This window comes from Semicossyphus pulcher, unplaced genomic scaffold (genome assembly GCF_022749685.1).
Source record: "Semicossyphus pulcher isolate SPU_LCO1_2020_fin unplaced genomic scaffold, fSemPul1.0.p SCAF_25, whole genome shotgun sequence".
NCBI lineage: Eukaryota > Metazoa > Chordata > Actinopteri > Labriformes > Labridae > Semicossyphus > Semicossyphus pulcher.
The window spans coordinates 4,870,020-4,896,886 of record NW_027211699.1 but is presented as its reverse complement, the minus strand read 5'-3'; the positions used below and the strand labels follow the sequence as shown (position 1 = coordinate 4,896,886).

Below are 26,867 nucleotides of genomic sequence, written 5' to 3'. Positions count from 1 at the left end.
TATCAAACCCCTCCCTCCCCGTAACCCTGTGTGTCCCCGTCATCGTTATCCTTCTCTTTGATGCTCTGATTGGTTGATTTCTGCAGACTCTCACACGGGCGTGGTCCTGCGGTTGGGGTCCTTGTTGTAGTCTTTCGTGAGCGTGCTGCTCTGGAGGAACTCCCTCTCTGAGTTGAGCAGGCCGCCCATGCCGCCGGCTTTGGTGCCGGCGTTTCCCGCCTCGCGCGGGTTCAGCGTGTACATGGGCATCTCGGAGGCGGCCGGCCCCGTGTAGCCGCCTTTACCCAGAGGCGAGGCATCGCGGCTGGGAGCCTCGGAGGAGCGGACGCTGGAGCGGCGCCGGAAACGGTAGCGATAGGAAGGGATGCGGCTGAAGGCGGACTTTTTGATGAGCTCCGTGCGGGATTTGGCTCGTAGCTTGCGGTGCTTCTCGATGAACATGTGCACGGCCAGCACGCCCACCATTTCCGCCATGATGAAGGAGAGGGCGCCGAAGTAGAAGGACCAGCCGTAGGAGTAGGACTTTTTGCTGTCGCTCTGGCCCGGGTCCCCCGAGTTGGCTGAGATGTAGACGATGATTCCTATGATGTTGCTGAGCCCTGGAAGGAAGAGATGGAGAGAGAGGAAATAAGAGACTGGAAAGTCTGCTGGGTGAACAACCCATCCTGAAAAAACAGCACACAATGTCAAAATGGTAAGAGACAGTAATCGGTCTGTTAAATGCTGACATGACAACCTTTAGCTGTGTCCCAATTCAGGGGCTGCATCCTTCAAAGGACGTATTTGAAGGCCGCTGTCCCAATTCGAAGGCTCTTTCAAATGCGTCCTCCGTTTCCCAGGCCACAAAGGATGCATCAGGTGCATCCTTCGTGGCCCAACACCATCCCGAGATTCATTGCACGCCATCTCAAACAAGATTGTGGACTCTTCAACGGCCGAGGAATAAAGTTTTAAATGTCTTAAAAGTTTTTGGTTTCAACTCAGTCGCATAGCTAGCGATAAAAATGTTAAAAATAATGAAAGGGGCCTTGAAATGTTTTGTGACGTTAGTTATGACAGCTAGTTAGCGCACTATAGCTACCTGTTGCTAGGCGACAGGAGCAGTGTTTGGTGATGCAAGGGTAAGGGTGGGAACACCTGGTGACACAAACAGGAGATCCTCTGCAGACCAGACAGTCTCATTTCAGTTTGGACTGAGCGTATACGCCGGTTATGAAGGACTCGTCCTTTGTAGGATGCCGCCCCTGAATTGAGAGACAGCTTTTATCTTTCTCTTTAATTATCAGCAGATGTAAGCTATATGGAAAGCTAAGGGTTTTATGTTCTTGTAAAGCATCTAGAGAAGGACTTGAATGTCTGCACCAAATTTAACGGCAATTCTCAGATTAGTTGTTTCGATCTGTAAGTCTGGACCAAAGTAGAGGACGGACCTTCTGCCACATCGCTAGCTCGGCCCAAAATCCAGAACAGTTTGCGAAAGAATAACTGTGCGGGTAAAATGTCGAGAGAAATGGGTCACGAGGACGAGAGACGGGAGTCAGCCAAAGAAAATAAATGAAGTAACAGGATGAGAGCATCAGAGAGCCTCTGCACACAGCTGGGCTCTCTTATTCCATATCATTAGTCCAGAGTACAGTGCTCATGCAGCGTGCTGGAACGCACAAAACGGGGACAATTAGCCTGCTGTAATTAACCAGAACCAGCCCCACACTATTGTGGTAAATAATTACCAATTTGGATCCATGAATTTACGACAAAACCCAATGGGACCCTACACATCCCACTAAACAGCAATTACAAGCCTGTGTGTGTGTGTTGGGGGCAGGAGCATCGGTGTGTGCGTTTACACAGGCGTATGTGTCAGCAGCCGTGTGGCAGATGATGTGTGAGTCTGTATGTGTATTTACACTCTTATAGTGCATCACATAGTGTTCCTGCTGATTGATTAATCAGTGTCTCTGCTCTCTTGCGGCTCTTCTGTGAGCTTTCGACGCCTGACGGGCTTCTTCCACAAATATTTGAGTGTCACCCCTCCTCTGTTTAAAGGGGCTCCACAGCTACACACACACACAACTAGCCTCTTGTAGCTATCTCTAATGCAGCTTGTTGTGGCGTGTGAACAATTCCTAGCTTTTCCTCTTGAAGACGGACCTGACGACGACAGCTTTTCCTCGAAATCCGCATCATTGTGAATTAAATTCAGCGTCCTTCTGATCCTTCTGACAACTACTGAAATCACAGTAGTAGTTCACACCTGTGGGGATTTAACTGAGACTTCAAGGATGCACAATATGTGTACTTTCTTGCATAACAAATTCTCTTCGCTGCTGTACAGAAGAGTCGACATCTAAAACGTGTCCTTCAACACAGAACAGCCCTTCCTGAAGGAAAAGTAGGAACTACTTCATGCACGCTGACGACTGACCGAAAGCCCTAAAGAGTCTCACCTGCAGAGACGAAGAAGATTCCCGCGCTGAGGATGACGTTGTGTCGACTCCGGTAGAACTCGCTGGCAGCCACGCAGAGCCCCCCCAGAAACAGCAGACCCACGCTCATGATGGGGAAGATGCTGGAGGCACGCACGGCTCCTGGACACGAAGAGGAGAAACCAGACTTCAGACTGTGCAGAGTGAAAGTGATGAAAGGAAGTGTGTGCTGGAAGTACAGTCTCTGGCTGTACTTGGCTTCAATTTTGTACAATGAGAGTAGATGGAGACGCGTCATCCATCTTTATATACAGTTATTGGTTACGTGCTGGAATACAACTGGAGTTGGGTAAAAGCGATGGTAGACAGGAAGTCTGGACTCTGTTTAGATTAGCGTGTGACAATGTGACAGTTTAACTGCATTATTGTCTGGATCTCTAATATCTAATGTGTACCTTCATTTATTTTTACTTTTTATAAATTGTTATGCAACAATGTCTTCTCCTGAAATGATCAAGTCGATGTCAACCCTCTTCTAAATAAAGATGTGATGAATCAGTTGAGACACCGCGATGTTCACAAGGAGTGGATTTGGGAACAGAGGGGAGGAGTGCATCCCAGTATTATTCCTGAAATTAAATCACAATCCACTCTGCTTACATAGACTATGAAGCCCTTTGGTTATTTCTTGCAGCTTTAGTATCTATTATAGAAAAAATATATGAACAATATGATCAACCAAACTTGAATGGAATTTGAACTTAGCCGCTGTGTTTACAGAGAGGATAACTGGACACATGAACATGAACTGATTGAATCTTATAAAGGACTGTCTGTCCCCTCACAGCTAGAAGGTTCCTGATATATCTGGCACGTACGTTCGCACCATAGGCTGTATAAAAAGATGGACGACATGACAGCTCCATTAAAGTGAAGCCAAACCCTCTCTAGCGCCCCCTGCTGACTGGCTGCAGTATAGGTCATAAGGCCCGCCTCCTCCATGTTAACAGATGGGACATGAGTCAAACTAAAAAATCAAAATACACGTCAAATAAATGTTTCTCAAACATGGTTTCTGTCGTTATAGTTAGTTCTTATCATGCTGATTTACCTCCAAGTGTTTATTTTTCTGACAAGTTTAGTTTTAATGAGTTATTTGATGCTGTAAAAAGGATGATTGGCAGCTCGGTTCCTGCAGCCGATCTGTTCTGGATTAGCAAAGCAGAGGAGGAACGGTGAGAGGAGACGTAACTAAAACAATCACTACAGTCATTGAAGTTTCATATCTGTGAACGTTAACCTCAGGCCAACACAGAGAAGCTGTTCTGCTGTTAAACACGCCGACGTGCGGGATCCTTGCTGTTTTTTTCAGTAAGTTAAGTGTGTGTTTTGGTTAGCGTAAGTGGCTAACTCTCTACTGCGCAACTCTGGCTCCATATGACGTCCCCATCGCAAGATGGCAGCGACTATCACAGGGGCTATTTTGGCATTCATTCCGACCAATGAGAGCAGATGGAGACGCATCGTCCATCTTTATATACAGTCATTAGTTCGGACATAAGGCGGCCTTTCTGTCGGCTTCCTCCCACAGTCCAAAGACGTCCTCGTTAGGTTCATTGGTGATCTAAATTGCTTATAGGTGTGAAGGGTCTTATAAGGGTCTATATAAAAACAGGCCAACATGGAACTAAAACGTCATCCTTCCTTATTGATGGAGCAGGAGAGCAGAATTACAAATATGAGATGCACGTCCCTTTGCACACGCACAGCAGAACGCTGCACCATGTGTTTGCCTCTGTGTATGAGACATAAACAGAGGCAAACACATGGTGCAGAGTGCTGCTACATGCTTGGCTGAGTCTGAATCCAGAACATGTTAAAGCATTCAGAGGCCTGACTTTAGAGCGAGCGAGCGAGAGAGGGAGAGAGAGAGAGAGAGAGAGAGAAAAGATGGAAAATAACCAAGACAGATGGAGAGTCACACTGACACATATGCGAGGCAAAATAATGAATAGCAGAGCTGATAGAAATGAAAGCGAGGCTGCAGTAGCAGTGAAATATTCGTCAGAGCCCATATGTGTGATAACATATTGGAGGATATTTGCAAACAGCTCGTCATGCAGCGCTGAGCTGTGCGGAGTGACAGACGGGAGCTGCGCATACATCACAGTCATATTGATTCTTCAGCCAGAGTCACGTCTGCTTTCTGCATGTGGATCTATTTTCTTAAGCAGTTCAAGCATGACATGTCAGCTGCAGCGACCAGTGGCGATGTAAGGCCTGGCGTGTAAGCCCCGCCCCCGTGGCCCACACCCTTGGGCTGTATGCAATGCCGGTCACTAGGTCCCCGCTTCTCATTGGCTGTCCAGCTCTGAGGCCTGCAATGTAATTGGCTGCCTCTGGGGATGTTGCTCCGTGTTCAGTGGAGCAATGAAGAAGATGCACAGGCTGAATCTATTTTGTTGCTGTTTTCTCGCTGCATCCATCTTTACGCTGTGTTTACTGTGAGAGAAAAACAGACCCAGCCCCCTCCTCTCTGTGTCCGTTCTCTCTCCTACATCCTTTCCACTTCTGACCTATTACTCTTTCTAGAAATAACACAATGTTCCCTTCCTTTTTTCTTCTCTTCTCCTCGCTCCTTTTTATGGCTACTATTTATTCTTATCAGCCACTTTAATGTAAAATACTGCGGCTATTTCCTCTCTGTAAAAGTTCCGTTTTAATTGACCTTTGCCCGTGCTAATGGAAGCTGCAATCGTTAGGTATCTTGCTGCCTATACTGTAAGTCAGTAAGAGAGCAGAGTCGCATTTACAGTCAAGCTGATGTTACACAACACATCACTTAGTTCTCATCTTTATAGCAATTCATAAGAGCTGCACGATTAGGACTAAAATGATAATAACTTGACGCTGGACAAGGACGGGGAGTAGCGACATTATTCCTCTTGGCCTTCATTCAATCATCGTGCCGCACTTTGTGCTGTTTTTTTCAGTAGATTGAACGAGTTAGTTGTCTTGCTTTGCGGCGCAGGCACAGGCACAGGCACAGGCACCGGCACAGGTTTCATGCACTCTTTGTGTATTATTTGTTCTGGCCCTAAACCCGAAACTACGACGGAGTATTAGAGCCACATTAAAGAAAAAAAAATGACGGGAAAAAAGACGTAATATTATGAGAATAAAGTCGGAGATTACAAGAATAAACTTAATTCATTAGAAAAAAGTTGTGATTTTAGACTAAATATTCTAAATATCAAAAGAGCAGCCCGCCTTCACTAAAATGAGGAACGTGTGAAGTATAACATCACAGTGAACATCTTGTTCTGCTTGTAAATGATCGCACCGGAGGCTAACACAACTTGAGCCGGAGCTGTATTTATTGAACACACCCCGTAGCATGGAAGCATAGCATACCTGTACATCGCGAGAACATGCGAGATCTCCTGCCTCGTAATGCGCAAGCACGCTGAACAGCTACAAATCAATACATTAGTATAGGTTTCACAAATACGAAATACTTAATCTTTCGGAACACCAGCACCACTTTGTCAGAACCATCAGGACTCTGAAAAGTGATTTTATTTGAAAAGTGACTCGTGATCTTCGTCATATTAGCGCAGGCGACTGGCTTCTGATTTTACCCTTCAAAATAAGATACAGGCTAACCATAGCCTAAAATTACAACTTTATTCTCGTAATATTATAACTTTTTTTCCGTAAAATTACGACTTTATTTTCAAAAATCTTAGAGATTTGGCCCTAATACTCTGTCGTACGAAACACCTCCAAACACCCAATGATGAGCCGTTTCAGGGCACCAGCTCTTCGTCTTCTGTTCCAGACATTTGACTCCGACTGTCTCTGTTGTTACTCTTCCACTCTGAACTGCAGCTGAGAGGTCAGCGGTCATGACATGACATGCCAGCTTCCCCAAAAGTGAAGCCAAAACCTCTCCATCGCCCCCTGGGGGAGTGGCTGTTAGTTTACAGAGTGCTTGATTTGATTTGCAGCAGAGTTTTCTACAGGTGGAGCATTTTAAACGCCATGTTTATTTAATCGTCAGAAGCCAAAATCGTGATCGGGATTAATATCAAATGAATTATCCAGCCGTACAATTCAACATAATCGCACACACGCTCGGGTTGGGGAGCTCAACTCCTGTGATAATGCGTGTTTGTGTTGGTAAGCAAACTTACGGAGGAGGTACTCTGCAGCATCTGCTTCATAGTCGGCGTCCTCTGGGAAGTGATCGATCTTCTTACACACACCTCTGAACGTTCCTGCAGGAGACAGACAGACACACAGTTTCAGTCAGATCTTTGTGGTTGCATTTAAAGAGACAGAGTGCATGCTTTATATTGGGTATCAGGGAGTTTGCCAGTCATGTACAATTCCAACACCAGAATTTTTAGCCCCAAAAAATCAACTGGTTTCAGGTTAACAGTGTGACGTAGCAAACAACAGTGCAGTGCTTGTGGAGAAGAGGCGGGTTCCCCCTGGACCGATCGCCAGTCAGTCTAATCCCTTCACTGGCTCCCAGACGCCGCTCGCATCAAATTCAAAACCCTGTTGCTCGCTTACAAAACAGCAACAAAAACAGCTCCTGCTTACCTGAACGCCCTCATCCAGGTCTACACTCCTTCCCGCCTAATGAAAGGCATCTGGTGCTCCCATCACCACAGGGCCCTAAGTCTCTAACCATACTCTTCTCCTCAGTATTCCCCCTGTGGTGGAACGAGCTACCAAACTCCATTCTGTCCGCAGAGTCCCTTTCAGCTTTAAGAAGAAGCTACAGACGCAGCTCTTTATGAACACCTCTGACCTTAATGATATTGATGCTATTGATGATGAGGACATCGACGATGTTGCTGATGTTGATTAGGATAGTCATGATGATGATGATGACTATATTGACCTTGATGCTGCTTGTTGACGCCCTGTACTCTTCCTGTTGGCACCAGTGTCCGGTCGCACTTGAAGCTGTTTGTTGGCACTGACTGACTTTGTTCCCTCCTGTCTTGATCGTTGCTTGTGTTGTATTAACTCTCAGATGTACATCGCTTTGGACAAAAGCGTCTGCTCAGTGAAATTGTAACACAAGCGAGGATTTCAGGAGTGAACAAAGTCAGTAAGTGCCAACAAACAGCCTCAAGTGTGACCGGACTCTGGTGCCGACAGGCAGTGCACAGGGCGTTAATCATATATCATTAAGGTCAGAGGTGTTCATGGAAGAGCTGGGCCTTTAGCTTCTTCTTAACCTCCTGAGACCCGAGCTTTTGTTTGGTATGCATTTTTAATTTCTCCTACCTTTTGGGGATTAATAGGACCTAATAAGTATGAAACCTAAGAATTGTCTTTGTGTTACATTGTACCTGGTTGAGTTTTCTGTAGAGACCGACTGTAACACATTTTGGTCGGGATCGTGGCCATCTTGAATGTACACTGATCAATGTAATTTGCTTTTGTGACCACAGGTTGGTGGACAAAGTGTCCATGAATGAGACCAACGGGTCTAAGTTTCACAGAATTAAATATTATGGTGCTGTGAAGCCAAAATGTCATGTCCCCGTATGAGGACGAAGGGTCTCAGGAGCTTCAAGGTGGAAATGGGCTCTGCGGACAGAATGGAGTTTGGTTGCTCGTTCCACCACGGGGGGCGACCGAGGAGAAGAGTCTAGTTAGCGACTTAGGGCCCTGTTTGATGGGAGTACCAGGCGCCTTTCATTGGCGGAGCGTAGTGGGCGAGGTACTTGTTATCGGTCAATACTCAAGCTATGAGTTGGAATCGGATTTGAGAATGAACAACTGGAGTTGGAACATTTCTAGGAACAATACCTGGGGTTACCTAGTTGGTTGAAAAAGTGTATAAAGTGCGTCCAAACATCACGATTTGTTGGCGCGCACACAGAACGGATGGCAAGTCTACCGTGAGGACATATTCACTGATTGTCTGATTGACACTGGACATGTTCACTTCCTGTATGAGGACATTAATATACATCAAAAGCGGCACAAACAGCTAGAGAGAGATGACAGGTGATGCAGGACAGAGATGTTGCCTTCAAGGCATGTGTGGAAACACAGATGAAAAGCCTTATCGCACACAGCACACACACATATTACTACAGCTGCTGAAATACAGACATCAAATGTACACACATCACACAAGCTCATTACACTGATACATGAAGACCATCAATTGTTCGTATCAGTGTGTGTCAGTTAGTGTGTGTGCTTGTGTTGTATTGACGAGGATGCAGTCTCCCACAAGTGTGCCGTGTGTCAGGCAGAGAGTGAGTCATCCTCCTTAGTACGAGTCCTCGTCCAACACACACACACACACACACACACACACACTGGCATCCCTTGCTCGTGTGGGTGTGGAAATGCGTTTGTGTGTGTATTTGCTTCCTTCCAACCCATCATTCAGTCCCATTCACACATGGTCAACACCACAGGGGATGTGTGAGAGAGAGATATCTGTGTGTGTGTGTCGGTGTGTATGTGTGGACTCAGTGGGGATGAAGGGGAAGAGGAGAGAAAGCGAGATGAAGGAGGATGAAGAGAGGAGGAAGTGCTGGTTGAAAGCGGTTTGGTGGTAAAACGACGCAGGAGAATTAGAGAGAAATGGGAGGATAGAGGCCTGCGATGAACAACGAACAACTCAGCCCTAATTGCTTATTTGCATATGAAGAGGTTCTTTCCAGTACACACACACACACACACACACACACACACACGCAAATTCATTCATAAATTGATTCATCCAGCAGATTCATGGAGAGAGCAGGGAAAGTGACTAACTTCTGACTGCGACTGTGATTGACAAAGACGACGTGTTTGATGTCTGGATGTAACATTTGACAAAAACACGCGAGCACCTGTTTAATACCATCTTTGTTACCATTGTCTGCCTTTTTGGTTGGAAGCGCTGGTTCACAAAGAAAAACATAATCAGATATTTATGACCCAAGCTTTGGTTTTCTCCCTGTATACCCACACATGACTTCAAAATGGCTGTATACGTATCAAATCTGTATTCTCCTGCTCTCTCTGTCCTCTACAGTGTCGATCCATGCACTGTGAGCTGCATGAGTTCTTGTGTTTCCAGACTGCACACAAACATGCACATCGTGTGCTATAGTTAAGCAATACCACAGGAGAGGGAGTGCTGTTGTACCGTATATCAGCACGGCTGTGATCAGAGCCGTGCTGTTATTCAGTATAACAGCACTGCTTTGAGTGTAATATTGGTTTATACAACAATTCTACAAAGGGAGCATGTTAGTAAACAACAAATGACTCGTTTTTGTTTACTTAATGTTTATGCTTCACCAACATAACTAGTTCCCCTGACTGTCTGGAACTCTCTAGCTACTTTTTGTACATCTGCAAATACCGCAGACCAGAAACTTTGTATCACGTACATCTATCTTTATGTTTCCATTTATCGTCCTGTTTAAATAAGAGTCTGTTGCTTGGGTGGCCTGTGTGATTTAGAGGTTCCAGCTTGATTGAAGAGTGCTACCGACACTGTAAAAATAATTAACTTGTAATTAATTGTCTGTTTAACTAGAAGTTAGCATAAATGTTGTGATATTTTATATTTGTGTCATCTTAACTAATGAAAAGTTTTTCAACTTACAAAAATGATTCATTTGAAATTAAGAATGTGAATCAAAAGGATTAAACTTTATTACTTTTAAAATTGAACCTAATATAAATATATTATCAAGTTGGCATCACATGACGTGGCTACACAGCGCAGGGGTCAGCAGGGGTAGCCTCTCAGCTAGAGGTCGTGGTTGGCATCCCAGTTCGGCCATGATTTAAATTGAAAGACTGTGTTGGTGAAACGACTAAAATGTAATTAAAAGTAAAGTAAAGGATGACGGGTACAACTTAATTTGAATGTATCTGAAATAATATTCTCAAATTCAGTCAACTTAAAATTTTAAGGCAGCCTCTTTAGTTCTTTAGTTTTTATAGTGTAAATGTCCCAGTGCTCTTATACTCTATATCAGTACTCTTAGAATGCCTCTTGGCCAATCAGATCACTTGGCCTGAACAAACTGTTTTATAATACTTTTTTATGCTTGTTCATCATTTTTAACTCCATTAATATGAGTATTTTTCTATTTTAGCTTACTTATGTTACAGAACTTACATGTATAGTTATTGCATTGAGCACTGGTGTTAGCATTTACTTCTTATACATTTAATAACATTTTCTCTATTGTTTTATAATCTTTTTAAATCTCTGGCATAATAATTTCCCAAAGGATTCATGTAGTTTAATATCATCTTATAATAACTGCTGATAAGAAAAACCACAGCTGCAACAGTCTGTTAATTAATCAGTTGAAAGAAAATAAAAAGGCAACTATTTTTTAATAATAGTTGTTAGTATAATTAGCTGGTTCCAGTTTGTCAAATGTTATTTTTTCTGGTTTGTTTATTCTTTAATGGTATCTTATTGGTTGGACGACCAGTTGTGGGAAAAAGTCTACATATCCGTCTGCCAATGTCGGTATCGATATCACAAAAACATCGGTGTTAGCATATGTGTTCTCCGGTATGCACTGATATTAGAATATTTTATAGCCTCGGTAGTTTACAGAACTGTCAGCGCTCTCTGCATCACAGCTGTGCAGACCGGTCGGAGATACAATTGGTTGAAAATGTATAATAATATTTAATATTCATGTTAAAATATTTAGCAAAATAATCTTAAATATTTGCTATAGAAAGCAGCTTTCTGAGTTTCTTTGCAGAACAACATTCAGTCTATTTGCCGCCATGTTGGAAACGGTGAATGCTAATGTTGATGCTTGTGTCCTTGTTTGACTGCTGGAAGCTTTAAGGACTAAAGCATCATCAGTCAGAGATCTGCCCCGCGTCTGTCGGACACTGAATTCATTACACCTCCTGCCTTTTAATGTATCGACCATCCTGATGAGTGCCAGTGAAAAATGTGCGCGCACACACACACACGGAAACAGAGGAGAGTGTGGAGGGAACACAGAGATAGATGACTCTCAGTGGCCGAGACGCAAAATCACAGCTGAAAAAACACACACACACACACACACAGACCAACTTTCACCCTAATTATCGCGCACTTCTGTGTAAGTGAACATGATGACGTCACAGTGTTACTTTCTAGAAAGTAAAGATGTTCTATTAACAGAAACACTCAAGGACAGGCACACACACACACATGCGCGCAGTGAGAGTCATTAAAACTGTTGTGTTGGACCTCGAGGTCAGCATGTTCATCATGTTGATGTGTGAGTAACAAACGGCGCACAGGGAATCTTTAAAACTATAACACGCACACGCACACACACGCACAGATACAGATGCACATTGAAGGAGTGGGATGGAGACATGTAGCCTACAGAATCTGCAGAAACACTGTACTTTTACTTTCATAATAACCTGACCTTTATTTGCATGGAGCAGACATGTAAGTCAAATTCAGACACCTCCTCACTTCTGCATCCAAATGTGAGAGAGAGTGCGTGTGTGTTTGTGTGTATGGGTAGGTGTACCCGTGCTACATATTTCTCAGCCCTCGCTGAGGTTTTGAAAAGCTACCTTCATGTGCTGTATCAGTGAGTGAGTCAGGCTGTCACAGAGACTTATGGCAAGTGTCACAACCAGCCTGTGATCTCATCAAAGAGAAACCGGTGCAACTCACTCACACACACACTCACACACACACACACACACACACACACACACACTATTTATTGTAAAAGCACCTACAGTTTGAGAATACAAGTTTTACAGACGAGCTCAGAAAGGTGAATAACGTTTGTTAACAACCACGACTAGAGCCGGCTGTATGTTTGATTACATCCCTCCATCTAACGTCTGTGCAGTCCTGCCTTTCTTTCAACCCTGTTTCTTTCCCATTTGCTTACTCGACAACTCTAGATTAAGCACCATCAACTCAATAGAAAGCTAATGATAAAACATGATCTGCATTACAAAACATTTACGAGAACTGGAAGAATAAATATGAGCACACATGAGGGACGACTTGGCTTAAACTGAAAGTGCCTTCTTCAAATGGATGGTAAAGATAAAGAGCCATCAATAAGGCAATGTTAGATATTATCAGAGCCTACATTTATTTTGATAGAAAATCTGAGATCTCCCTTAAGAGATCAAAAAAATGACGAACAAGACCAGTCAAACAGACACACACAAGTTTGTGTCAATCAGGACGGGAGTAAGCAAGTAAAATGCAATCATTAATGTTACTCAAGCCTGTACACATATAGTGGTACAGTGGTTAGCGCTGCCGCCTCACAGCTAGAAGGTTCCTGGTTTAAATCCTGGTTTCGGACGAAGTGGGACTTTCTGCGTGGGTTCCCTCCAGGGTACTTCCTCCCACAGTCCAAAGACATGCTCGTCAGGCTCATTGGTGACTCTAAATTGCCAGCGAGTGTGAGCGTGAAAGGTTGTCTGTCTCGGTGTGTCAGCCCTGTGATTGACTGGCGATCAGTCCAGGGTGTAACCCCGCCTCTCGCCAAATGACAGTGCGGATAGGCTCCAGCTCCCCCACGTCTGAGACTTTTTGGACTGAGGTGGCCCAACTGGGGCGCTGACTTATGCAGGGGTGGCATGAAGTATGTGTCCACACACACACGCAGATAAATAGCATTTAATTAACCCTTCCTTCTAAGCTTAACTCTTTAAGGACTCAAACAGAAGATGTATGGTCAGAGTGACAATTTAAAGTACGAAAGGAAATGTGCCACACTGAAACGGAAAGAAAGCTACTAGCAGCCTGTTGCAACACAGCCCAAATAGTTGATAACCCCGCCTCTGACAAGGCAAATATGCCAATTATAGTTTAGGATTTTGGGGTGGCACTTGAGGTGGCCAATCAGATTTCAACCCTAATAGATACAATAAAGACCAAACCACCGTAACATCTCACTGTTTACTAACCCTGTCTCCGGTGCGTTTGTGATGTCAAACGGTGACGCAGCAGAAAAGAGATCAAAAGAAGTATACTTCACTGGCAATGGGAAAAGAAACAATCAGCATCTATAAGCGGGCGTTCCCGGGTCTGAAAAACCTGCGCCAATGCACTACATTTAGGTAGGAAAGGGGTGTTACATCGACTTTAAATCTGTGCACGTCTTAGATCGCATATGTACGTGCTTAGGCATTCAAGTGTGCGTGTGCATGTGTGTTTTTTGAGCCCAATGAACAGCACACTAATGAACACACACACTCACGTACAATGACCTATCAGGAGACATTTGCCTCACTAAGGTCACTGTGACCTGAGGGCAGGTGCACCCCCGGCCACTGCAAGGCATTATGGGACAAACGAATGGGATTGCAAGTCTAACATGTGTAATTACCTGCATGAGTGTTTTCTCAGTGATGTGGTTTAGTATGCTGTTAAACACACTCATACACACACACACAAGCGCACCTCCTTTTCGCTGCTCCAGTTCTCGCCCTCTCCAGGTTTTTGCACCTTCGTTCCTCTTTTTTCACTCTCTTCAGTCTCTCCTTCTCTTCTGTTTCCTGGTCGACTCTGTCTGTCTTCGATCTATCTCTTTAATCATCTTATTTTACACTAACTACAGATCTAATCCTTTATTCTTTTAGTGATTGATGATTGTTCTTTCGTCTTCTGCTGGAGCTGTATTTATAACCGCAGTGAACATTAACATAATCAAATTATCTCGTCAAATAAATGGTGGACAAGTTTGACCAGTTGGGATCCTTTAATATTTTAAATAAGACACAAATGTCTGCCCGAGGTATCAGTCTCAGTCTCATTGTGAAATGAAAGTAACGCTGCTGCATACTAAGCAGTGAAAATATTCCACTAGAGAGAAATATTGCCTGAATCAAGGTTAAAAAGGAGACAGACACAAACAACGCTCTGTTTCCAGATGCCCCAACTATTGTGAAGAGCTGGGCGTGTGGTGCCAGCTGTTTGTCCTTGATCTCTCTCTCTCTCTCTCTCACACACACACGCACACACACACACACACACACGCACACAGAAGAGTTACACTAAAACACCATAAATCACTGTAAAATTACGTGACCCAGAAAGACCCAGACTCCTGAGGTCACCATAACGGACGGAGAGAGCGCTCTGATGTCAGCAGAGTGGAATTCATTCAGAGATCAAAGCAACATGTACAGAATGAGACGGACACGTAGGTGACAGGTAGGGGAAATATGAGGTGGTGCTTTTAAAGCGAAAGTGCAGTCACATCTAAAATGTAGGAAACATGAGAGGACAGTAGAAGGAGCTTATCCCACACTAAATTTAAATATTTACTTCCAACCCTAAATAATCAGCAATTACGTAAAAACAGTATTTAATGTTTTCAGTGAGGCTAAAATGCTTTTGTCATCAGTTTCATCGATATGACTCAAGCTGATTCAGTTTACATTTGGCTGCACATCTTTTTCCAGCTACCAAAGGAACACCTGCACTTCCATACCCTTAAAGGTGGGGTATTCTGCTAATTTCAAGCTTCATATTTCACTCTGTGATACCTGTGGAGTAGCTTAGCATAATTCACAGTTAAAAAAACTACTTGTTTTTCTCACACTGGTGCTCTGTGACGGCCCTCATACAGCCTCTGCCTGAAACGACTCAGTCAGCTCTGTCCCTTTAAGAAACCCCGCCCCTACAAGCCCGCTTTCTTCTGATTGGCCGAGGAGCACAACTCAGTGCTTGAGACACGCCTCCCACCCTGTGGCCGTGTTACAGAGTTGTCAGCAAAGAGTAAACTTCACCTTTCCCCGTGTGAAATGAACGTCTGCTGCTCTCATCCTTTAGAAAAGTAAACACTGATGTCTTTCCTTCACAGACAAAGAAACTTTCTCCAAGACATTCTGAACCAACTTGACGAGCAGAGCCGTTGAGCAGACTGAGCTGCTGGGTGGGCGTGTCCTTGAACTGTGTCAGGGGCAGGAAGTTCTGCTGTGTCTCGGGTAGATGCTCAAATATGGAGTTCCTCCACTTTGTGACATCACAAAGTGAAGCATCTGGAGAAGTCTGTCTGAAACGTTCCCAGCAGCCTGCAGCTGAGACTTTTTTAGCAGGGGATTACTCCAACATACTTTTACCTACAGATTTGAAACTTCACCCACGTATAGTCTGGACATCCAACATTGTAACATTATATATATGTCTTACAATGTGAAACAGCATAGCCAGCCCTCTTTAAGTTTCACAAATACAGCATGTAACCCTATGAAGAAATCCAAGCTTTTCCAAAACATCCTTTCTGGCACAATTCCTTTCCAGGGGGTCAGAGGTAGGGAAAAGATCATGGATTGGGTTTAAACCACATTTTTGTCCTAACCTGCTCTTTACCTATACCGCTTATCCCGTTTGGGGTCACAGGGGGGCTGGAGCTTTTCCCAGCTGTCATTGGGCAAGAGGCGGGGTACACCCTGGACTGATCACCAGTCAATCACAGGGCCGACACACAGAGACAGACAACCTTTCACAATTCGCAATTTAGAGTCACCTATGAACCTAACAAGCATGTCTTTGGACTCTGGGAGGAAGCCGGAGTACCTGGAGGGAGCCCACGCATGCACGGGGAGAACATGCAAACTACACACAGAAAGGCCCCCTATGACTGAACCTTCTAGCTGTGAGGCGACAGCGCTAACCACTGCACCACCAAGCAGCCCCGTATTGCAACATCTCTAGTTCAAATTACAGAACCATTAAGTGTTGGGAGCCACTTTCTTATCCCAGCATAACAGCATCTTGCTGCGTCGTCTTTTGCTTTTGTGAGAAAACTGGTCTGTGTCAGTGAAACATTGGGTGTTGGAGGCGTTTGAACTAATAACCAATGCTGCAGTTATTGTGGTGTGGACAGCCTTGTTCCCGAAGGAGCTGTCCCTAATCAGTCGATGTGTCGTCCAAAAGCTGCATGCACACGGCCCCTCCGAACCCGGCCAAATGCACACAAACACAAGCGCTGAGAATATAAAGCATTTTGTCAACTCGAAAACTGAGGAGAGGAAGAGGAGGGGAGTGAGCCGGGGAGAGGAAAGGGAAGTTGAAAAGCAGAGCAAATTGGACTGCTTGTTTCCTCAGAGCGCCTCTGACAGCTCAGTGTGGGTGACTCTGCCTCTTCCTCGCTCTCCCGCTCTGTCCCTACCTCGCTCGCCCTCTCTGATTACCTCTTTCCAGGCAAAGGAGAGAGAAGATGTGAGAGAGGGAAAGAGGGAGAGGAAGAGGCTAGTTTCCACGGTGATGGCTGATGAAAGAGAACGAGACAGGTTCTGCTTGGTTGCACACCTCTCCTCCTTCTCTCTCTTCTTTTCCCCCTGTTTTCTCAATCTGTTCTTCTTCAAACGCCCATATTCTCTCTCCCTCTCTCTTTCTCCAAAACATTTCTTTGTTCCTGTTTCAAATCTTCGCATCCCCTCCTTTACTCTTCCCCATTTTCTTCGATCTCATTAACTAAACATCCATTGATCCCTTTCCAATCTCCCCTTCATCTTCTCTCCTCTCACTCACACCCAGCCACAACATAGGCTGGACTTGAGTATTAGCCAATACAGACTACCCCTGTGATACCAGTGCCGTTAAAGATTATACATACCCAATATGTGTATCATTTTTGTCAGTATTGGCGATGGTGTCAGAACAATTGTACCATTCAGCCACAGGAGCATTAGCTAAGCCTGGCCACTTTCTAGGTCAACCCAAAGCTGTTCTATGTGGTTCTTCCACATCAACCCTATTACCTTTGGGACTTTGCTTTGTGCGCTAGGTTAGCCAGCATCACCAGACCGGCTTGCAAGTGCAAATTATTCTGGAACCCATCGCCTCATTTTTAAATTCCCAGGGGTCTTATCAATGGGTGCAGAACAAAATGCCTGTTAAAGCTGCAGCCAGGCGCCGGTTTAGCTCAGCAGTTAAATTGGCGGCCCATGTACAGAGGCAACCGTCCTCGATGTGGTGGCACCGGGTTTAACTCCCTACCTTCGGCCCTTTGTCGCTTGTCATCCACTGTCCTCTCTCATCTTAAAAAGAAAAGCAACTAATCACAGCGAGGAAACATGTGATGTAGTTTGGCTGCTAGGCTAGGTAGCCATTTCATATTGCTTCAAGTTTGACATAACACACAGATGTTTGGCATGACATGACAAGCCAACACTTCACATTTGTACCTAACGTCCTATTGAGAGGGGACCACTTTGTCTAATGCTGGCATTATCGTGGATTCATAAGGTTCCACATCAGCGGCAGCCATCTTGGTTGTTTATAAAAATGCCTCAATGATGTGAAGACCCGACCCGTGGGACGGCTGTGGCTCTGTGGTAGAGTTGGTCGTCTCACAATTGGAAGGTTGGGGGGTTGATCCCTGACTGCTACAGTCACATGTTGCAGTGTCCTTGGGTAAGACACTGAACCTCACACTGCTCCTGAAGGCCATACCTTCAGAGTATGAATGTGCTTAGATCCTGGTTGGAGCCTTTGCCATCAGTGTGTGAAAGGGTGAATGTGTCCATTTACCAGAGATGTTGACTTGAGACTCGGTGACTTGGACTCGAGTCGACTCGAGTTGACTTGCAACTTGACAAAAAATAAGTGACTTGAGACTCGACCTGGACTTGCAAGTTAACGACTTGAGACTTGACTTGAGGCATGACGACTCGGATGACCTGAGTGTGTTCATAAGATTGAATATTAGCTGTTAAATATAAAATGATATAATTAATTCAAACTTTTTGTCTAACCATCAAGTATGTATGCAGCACAAACTGGGAATCATGATTTGTCGACTCAAAAAGCTCCCCGGTATGTGATAGTCATGATTGGATGACTGGCTGTCAGTCAAACTACTCGCTATGGCAACAAGCAACATCAAAGCCCCCAAAGAGAAGCCTCATCAGTCGTACTCATTACTACTCAATATGGTCTCAGACCAGACCATCATCATGGCTGCGTCTGTGCCAAGATGAAACAGATACAATTCATTGTCATACTTTTTGAACAGGTTATATAAATTGGCCAATAATATCATTATTAGACGAGCTACTAACACCTTGTCTTTTCTCTTTATAAAGACAGGATACTACAGGTAAGAGTGCTGGATCTTGGGTGGAAAAAAGTGACTTGATTTGGGACTTAACTTGCCTTAACTAAGGACTCGACTTGACTTGCCCAAGAAAAAATGACTCTAGACTTGCTTGGGACTTGAGCAAAGATGACTTGGTCACAACACTCCCATTTACCATTTACCCGTAGTAGATAATGATTATGATTGGCCCAACCTGAATTGAGTCGGATGGAAATCTGCCTGAACAGTAGGCGGACCAGACAAATCTGACTGAGCAAGAAAAAGAACTTGCAAATGTCTTAATCAATTCATTTCTATCTTTAGATCGCCCAGTTACAACTAAAGTTATCTCATGACACTTTACGTTTGTTCTTTGTTTACAGGATTAACATTAATCCACCAATGAGCGAGTGCTTGGCAACAGTAGGAGGGAAGATCTCCCTTTAAACAAGCAGAAACATCGAGCCAAACCAGTAACATTGGTGGACAGCCATCTGTTTGGATAGGCGGAGAAAGTGGGATAGAGGAGAGAAAAATAGAGGGAACGAGAGAGAAATTGTTTCCTAGCTAGAAATGGGTCATTCAGTTTCAAAAAGACTCTTGTATGCAGTAAAATAAATGTTTCCTTAATTGTAACTTCCTTTAGTCTTCCCATTCCAGTGCTACATTTCCTTCCCACCTCTCTCCATCTTCCCTTCCTCCCGCCGCCACCTGGGTGATCGTTTCTTGCCCCCGTCTCCGTTTAAAACCCTGCTCCTTCTCTCTATTACCCGGTGATCATTTAGATCCCCGGCGTGGTCAAACACTCCCCAGAGATTCACCTGAAACAGAGGCCATGCACAGCTCATCCATCACTTTCCAACCACCACCACCACCCTCCCCCTCCTTCTTCCATGCACACTCTGCTCTCTCTTCATTCATGCTCCGTCTCCATCCTCTACCTCCCCCCCATCCTCTCTTCCTCCTCTCCTCATTTCCCCGCTCTTTCGTGCTCATTTATCACAGTGGGAGCGTAACACCTCGATACACCTGCACAGACACACAACAACAGATTTACTGCACAAGAGATCCCAACGTAACCACACACAAACTGTTGGTCGGAAGAGGAACCACAAAGAGATCAGAGCTCATTAAAACATTTACAGATACATAGAAACCATGTAGAGTGGGCGTTAACGAGTCCTGTAAATCCTACCTGTATTTAGTGGAGGCTTTTAATTTGAAGGGCTCACATTTCTGGGGTTATATTTTCCTAATTTTGATTAAAAATACCGTACCTTTGAGAGAGAGAGAGGGTAGTCAGAAACAGGGGAGGAGAGAGTGAGAATGACATACGGCAAAGGGCCGAGGGTGGGAGCTGAACCCAGGGCCGCAGCATCGAGGACAAGTGTGATTTAACCGCTAAGCTGAATCAGGACGTTTCCCTGGGAAAGCAGGGAGACTCTGAGTGTTGTGTTTTTCTACAATTGCAGCAAATGTATGCTGGTTTTCTTGTGATAATTCTGCAGAAAAAGAGGTCAGCAGGCCTGGTGGACTCTCCAACAAACATCACCGGTCTCGCCTTGTGGGCGCTTCTTATTTTACCTTTGCCAAAAAAGGTTGTTCTAAGCTTTTTAAGAAAACAGGACGAGGCTGATTTGGGTGAGTTTGCAGCTGTAAGAAAGAGGTCAAACTGTACTGATTGCATTCACACCTGTTTGATATCTGAGCACTATTCTTACCTTATTTTCTATGTCAATACATGTTCATATATCCAGGAGATAAACAGATACAAATGACTTGACAAGGTGGAAACTATCAAGCAAAACTGCACCACTGAAAACAAACATACCACTCTTTTACTTTAAGCTCCTACCTGTGTCATGTGCGTGCAACATTCTCCCAATCTCCATATTTCCTCCAATAAAACAGGACGACTCTTAACTCCATACTGTCTGAGCGAAACTCTGCAGCTGTAAATAGCTGTATGATACACACTGCACAGTACACATGCATGACTGCTCTATACATTTCCTGCGAGAACACTGCATACATGATGTTTCCCCCCCCCACACCTCCCCTCTCGCTCCATCTCTCGCTCAGCCGCTCTCTGATGACGGGCAGAGACCGAGCCACATGTTCGAGTCAGAGACATCCATTTCCTGTCAGTTTATGAGGCGTTTATGAATTATGAAACCGTGACAACCGGGGACGGGGAATGAGCGAAGGGGGGGGTAAGACGGGCACGATGAGAAAAGAGGACTAATTCACATGATTGTGTGCGTGTGAGCTGGCGTGTGTGTGCGTGCGTGCACTGACATTGTGCTGACATTGTGTTAACTTGGCGTACTGCTCCTGCAGCTGTGCTTATTTGGTGGCTTGGGAATATCCTGGAATTTGTCTATTTATTCATTCAATTACAAGTGTGTGTGTGTGTTTGCATGTGTGTGTGTGTGTGTGTAAATGAGAGTATGTGTTCAATAAAGCTTATACCTGCGCCATCTGGCCCTGTAATAGCCTCCTATGCCCCCCAGAATGAGATGGTTATGTCTGGCTGCATCACACACACACACACACGCGCGCACATATGCACAAAACACACACACATGCTATTACTTCAGGCGATGTATCTTTTTTATGGTAATTGAAAACAAAGTTGAAAGTGTGAGGTGTTTTCAGAGGATCAAAGTCAAATCATTTACAGTGATTTATGTTTCAGGGAAAAATGCATGATGGGAAAAATCTACAGTTACCACGTCTGAGCATAGTGCAGCTCGTAACCGAAGTGATCACCCAGACATGCAGTCAAGGCACCACACTGCGTTCCCCTCCCTCTCTTACTAATAACAACGATCCACAAATGTTCTTTACCATCGTGTCATCCATCAAATCGTTCCGAGATCTCACTCCTCAGATGGATTTGAGCGTGCTCTCTCTGTGAACCCGTCTCCCTGCTGTGTAACCTCAATTTGCACCCAAAATGCTGTCAAAACGTTCACTTATAATTGTCAGAGCAGCCTTCGTAAATCTCGACAGGAACGAGGCAGAAAAAGGCACAAAAATGTCACCGAGATGCAGATTTGCATGCGACTAATAGAATCATATGACCTCTGATTTAATCAAATATTGACGGTTATTTGCAGCGCAGATTAAACACATGGCTGATTTTCATGGTATTCTGATAAAAACATCTGCAATCATTAGAAATGACTAGAAGTCTCTAGGTAGTACAAGTCCTGTGCACAGAGTGCTTTAAAGCTTTGATGTGAGAAGCTCCATCCCGTTACGTCGCTTAATTGGTCCAGGAAGTTAGACACTAATAACGCCACTTGTGTTTACATGCGTTTATTATTTAGCCGCCATCATGACGCTGTAATAAACAGATTTCTCCAACAATCCTAACGTTATTCTAAGCATCTACTGTACAAGCCCTGTGCCGTAGTCTCATTTTGGGCGGGGCTCAGACTGTATATAAGATACTGCAGCCGAGCGCCGGTTTGGCTCCGCGGTTAAACTGGCGACCATATACAGAGGCTACAGAGGCCCCAGGTTCAACTCCCGAACTCGGCCTGTTGCCGCGTGTCATCCCCACTCTCTCCTCCACCATTTCCACCACTGTACACTGTCCTCTCTCTCTTTAAAATAAGGCATAAAAAGACAAAAATCTTTTTAAAAAAAAGCAGCCAACGTGACATCATCCTTGGATCATGAATCACCACTTTGAAGCTTTGAGTTTTGGCTGTCGCCATCTTGTTTTTCCACAGCCAGAAAGATCATATTTAGACGACGTATTGCTTCATCTATATCCTGGTTATAACAGTAAGCTACACCTTTAAGCTTACACTTTTCCTCGTTGATTTTACTCTAAACTGGACCATAATGTACTAAATGAACATCATGCTGTTTTTAAGAAGACTTGAAACTAGCCAGTGAAACTGTAAACTCATTGGAAAGCGTTTTCTAAGGTAATAAATGAAGTGAAAAGAAGGGTCGTTTTCTCATAGACTTCTATATAATCAGACAACCAATGCAGTTAGAAAGAATGCAGGTTAAACGAGGAGGCTATGTCCACTTTTTGTGTACATCTATGCCACACACACAAACCCAGGGACATTAACCCTGGTGCAGTGAAGATAACGTGCTAACTGAGGCTAATAGGTGTTTCTACTGATGACTGCATGACTGACGCTAGAAAGTTAAAGCTGGATGAGAGAGGAGATCCTTTCAACATCTGGAGTTGTCTTTGTGCCGACTGATTTCCCATCTGTTAAGAAAGTAATTTCATTGTAGGGTTCCACCATTTTCACTGTGACTGAAACAGGAGGTAAGCGATTCCCCTTTTCTGTGACATTAAAACACATTTTAAAATGATTCATGGCCTCTGAGCTTCATCCATGATTCAACAGGGAACGCTACGGGAACGCCGGAAAGAGATTGAGATCAGCGTGCAGATTGGAGCCGATTCAAAGCCCAGGCTTGAATCTAAAATGTATCTATAACCTACACAAAAACATTTATGTTGCATCTTCTTCCAGTAGCATGGAAAGAAGAGGGTTCCTTATTTTGAGCCACATGAACACGCTGCTTTAAATGATGTTTTAACTGCCTGCCAACTAAAGTAAACTTATCTTTTTTTTAACGTTTCTAATTAACCCCATTGGCTCCATTCATCCTTATCTTTTGTCTAAGTTTACATTTCAGTTTTTTCACCAGATATCTACAAGACTTGAGCTTTGGAAATAAGAGCCTTGTAAACCAGAGAGCATGATGTTGCGGCAGACGGCTGGTCGCCTATGAGTCTGGTTCTGCCTCTTCAGAGGATCTTTTTCTTGCCGCTGTGTGCTCGCTCTTTGGTGGATTAATGTTTCATCTCTCTAAGTATTATCTAGACCTGCTGTATGCGTGTCATGAGATAACTTTTGTTGTGATTTGGTGCGATATAACTTAAATTGATTGGTTGATTGATGAGGCTGGCGATCTGGTTTTTCTTGCAGCTTTATATTTTATCACCTATAAATGAACCGAACCAGGAGTGGGTTAGGGTTAGTGGTGTTAGAGGCTGTTCTAGTGATCTCGCTGTGGCGCAGTGGTAGAGTCGGTCGTCTCTCAATCGGAAGGTTGGGGGTTTGATCCCTGACTGCTACAGTCTACATGTCGCAGTATCCTTGGGCAGGACACTGAACCCCACATTGCTCCTGAAGGCGTAGCCCTAGGTGTATGAATGGGCATAGAATCTTAAGTGGAGATTGAGGCCGTGTCCACATGTACATGGGTGTTTTTCAAAACGTAGCTTGTCACTGAAAACAGATATTTTGTAAAACTCCGGCCAGGATGAAGACTTTTAGAAACTCAGTTTCCGTGGAGACATGTAGACGGGGTTCCATTATCTCCATGGTGACGCTCACTAATGAGGCGACATTCATACTATAATGAGGAACAAAGGCGTCTAGATAGATTTTTTCAGACTTTTGATTGGCCCCGATTCTTCTTCTTCTTCTTTGCGTGACCGGGTTATATCGCCGCCTGTTGGTGTGGCCTTCTCACGACAGCGCTTCTGTTGTGTTTTTGCGTTTTCGTTTGGACGGGGATTTTTCCTAACCGTGCTTGTGTGAACGGGGTTTTTTTTTTTGAAACAAAGGCGGCAAAAATTCCCTGTGTATGTGTAGACACAGCCCGACATGGTAGCCTTTGCCATCAGTGTGTCAAAGAGTGAATGTGGCATGTAGTGTAAAAGTGCTTTGAGTGATCGGAAGACGCCAAGTCCATTTATACAGATATGACATTAATATACTGACTTCTGATTGGCTGCCATAACGATTGAGTTGGCATTAACGTTCCAGTCTTACAGGTGAAGCTACACTGGCGTTACATTACATCTGACAGGTGGACCTGAATGTGGAACATGATTGAGTCAAAGTAGGCGTAGATGCAGCTGGAACGTGCCCCAGCTGACACACCTGTTTGATGAACGTGACCTCAGTGTGCAAATGTTTTCAGAGAGTATCGTCCGCTTTGGTTAGTCTCGCTTTGTCTCTGTTTCTTTAAACGTTGCCAACGAGGGAAACCTCAATGATTTTAAGGCTTAAATAAAGGTTTGAATGAATTTGGATGCAGCCCTGGTGATGGCCACTGAACGATTCTGGCTCCAAAAACAAACTAATTGAAACGAAATGATCTCTCTTGAAATACAAGTCAACGTAGATTTTCCACAACACGTTATTCTCAGCATTGTCACAGTTTCTCATGATGAGACTCAAGCTTTAAATCAGGGTGTAATTTGGGAGCTCTCTGTCAACTGTTGGAGCACCAAACCAGAGCACCAACCTCTGCTACGCCACGCTTCTCCAAATGTGTGTATTCTGGCATCCAAGGAGGCGACAAGATGGCTTCAAAATAAAAGAGCAAATAGGAGAGTTCCAGGAAACAGCGTCCAGGTACCTGTTAGTGGTGCATCTGACTGAATAATAGCGCTGCCAGCTGTCTGTGTTTGTGCCTGTTTGTGCTGTATTTGTGCCTTTAGCTATGTTGTGCAATGACAACAAGTTAGCATCAATAAATAATCCATTTTATTGTGTTGCAGAGGAACGGGGGCAATTGTGAACTCGGGGAAGGACAGCTTCTGAGGAACTGAGTTTGGGGGGATTATAGGATGCAGTCACACACACACGCACGCACGCACACGCTGGGCACACCGCCAGGGCTCCTCTGGTGTTAGACAGACAGAGGCAGACACCAGGAGAATCAGTGTGTCTGTGTGTGTGTGTGTGTGTGTGTGTGTGTGTGTGTGTGTGTGTGTGGACGTGAACACAGAAAGTCAACACACATGGAAACACACCAGAGAAAGAGAGTTAAACAGACAGCTACACAAACATAGAGAGAGACATGTCCACGCACGCGCACACTACTCATACACACAGAGAGAGAGAGAGAGACAGACAGCCAGTCAGTCAGACTGATCACGTACCTTCCAGACAGCAGGTTCGCCAGAGGCCGGAGTGCGTCATCACCTCCTCGTTCTTGCGGCTCGTGTCGTTGTCGCCGCTGCTCTTCACGCGGCAGACCCCGCGCGAGTACAGCCAGTAGTCGGTACCGACGGCGATGGTCATGAGGCTGAAGGCGGCGAACGCGCCCACCGTCGTCACGAGCATCTGGACGCCGCGGTCACACATCAGCATCTTCATATAGGCGGCTCCTGTTTGACTTAGTCTTTTTCCTCCTTCTCTTTCAGATTCACCCTTTAATTTCCTTAATATCCCGCGAGACTTGGAGAGTCAGAGTGAGTGGTTCAACAGACACGCTTTTAAAACAATAATACAAATAGAAATACAGGTGAATGTAGGGATTTTACAAGTGTGGGCCGATAAATGAAGTACTTGGCTGCCTTGTCCGTTGAGTTGACAAGAAGCTCGTGGCAAAGGGCGGGAAGGTGGGAGGGCGGCGCGTCACTTTCTCGCGCATCAAAAACCGGTTTTCACCACCACCAACACCACCCTCATTAACACACGCGCTCACACGCACACACCGGGGGTTTAACGACCACCGGTTGTACCCGACTACCTGACACTGTCCTCACCCAGTCAGAGCGGAGGGTTACGGCGTTGCCACATTCCGCCTCTCCTCCCCCTCTTCCATGTATCAGTCCCGGGGTGAGCTGCGTTAGAGCCGCGTTATCCACCAGTAACCACAGATCTTCTCTTCTTCTTTGCTCCCCCTCTATCTATCCGTTTCTTCTTCCTTCTCCCTCCTTTTGCTCCTCTTTTCTTAACTTCTGCTCCTTTTTCCAAAACAGCCCCCTTATTAATCGGTTAACCATTAACAGCCAGGCTCCGCGCGGAGGGACTCCATCTTTAAAACAACAACAAAAAGGGGGCTTCGTTTGATGTTACCGCACAGCAGAAGTCGAGTGAGCGGGTTTCTGATGTGTTTCTAGTCAAACATGGTTGTTCAGGCGGCTCGCCCCTAACTCACCGCTGGATTTCTTGACCGGTGAAGATCTCCTCCTTCTCTCTCAGCAGCGCCAGAGGCGGTCGTACAGTGGATTTATTCTTTCTGGTTCGATTTCCGGCTAAATTACTGAATGAATGGACGAATGAATAAAGCCCATACTTCAGCTATGACGAGAGGGTGGACGCTGACCGAGATCCGTCGTGTTTCCTGCTCTCCAGCTGTTGACTCACTGACATGTTTTTCCTTCCTCCTCGATGTCCACGGAACAGAAACTCGCCAGTATGAATTCAGTTTTTTTCACATGTTATCTGCAGTGGAGAGACGCGCAGCACGGGCATTAAGTTGGCTTTAAATCTGCCCCAAAAATGACACCAAGACGGGATTAATTAAAATTCTCCTCCAAAAACAGAACGTCGTCTCTCCCTCT

At 44.8% G+C, this 26,867-nt stretch overlaps 1 protein-coding gene across 1 annotated transcript; it reads right to left on the bottom strand.

Moving 5' to 3' along the window:
* Positions 1 to 90: 90 nt before the first annotated feature.
* cacng3b (calcium channel, voltage-dependent, gamma subunit 3b) lies at positions 91 to 26,648 on the bottom strand. The gene is made up of 4 exons (XM_069676054.1): positions 25,458 to 26,648; positions 6,623 to 6,706; positions 2,448 to 2,588; positions 91 to 599 (listed from the first exon to the last, which is right to left on the bottom strand). The coding sequence occupies exons 1-4, from the start codon at positions 25,672 to 25,674 to the stop codon at positions 91 to 93; spliced, it is 951 nt and encodes a 316-aa protein (XP_069532155.1). The 5' UTR covers positions 25,675 to 26,648.
* Positions 26,649 to 26,867: the final 219 nt, after the last annotated feature.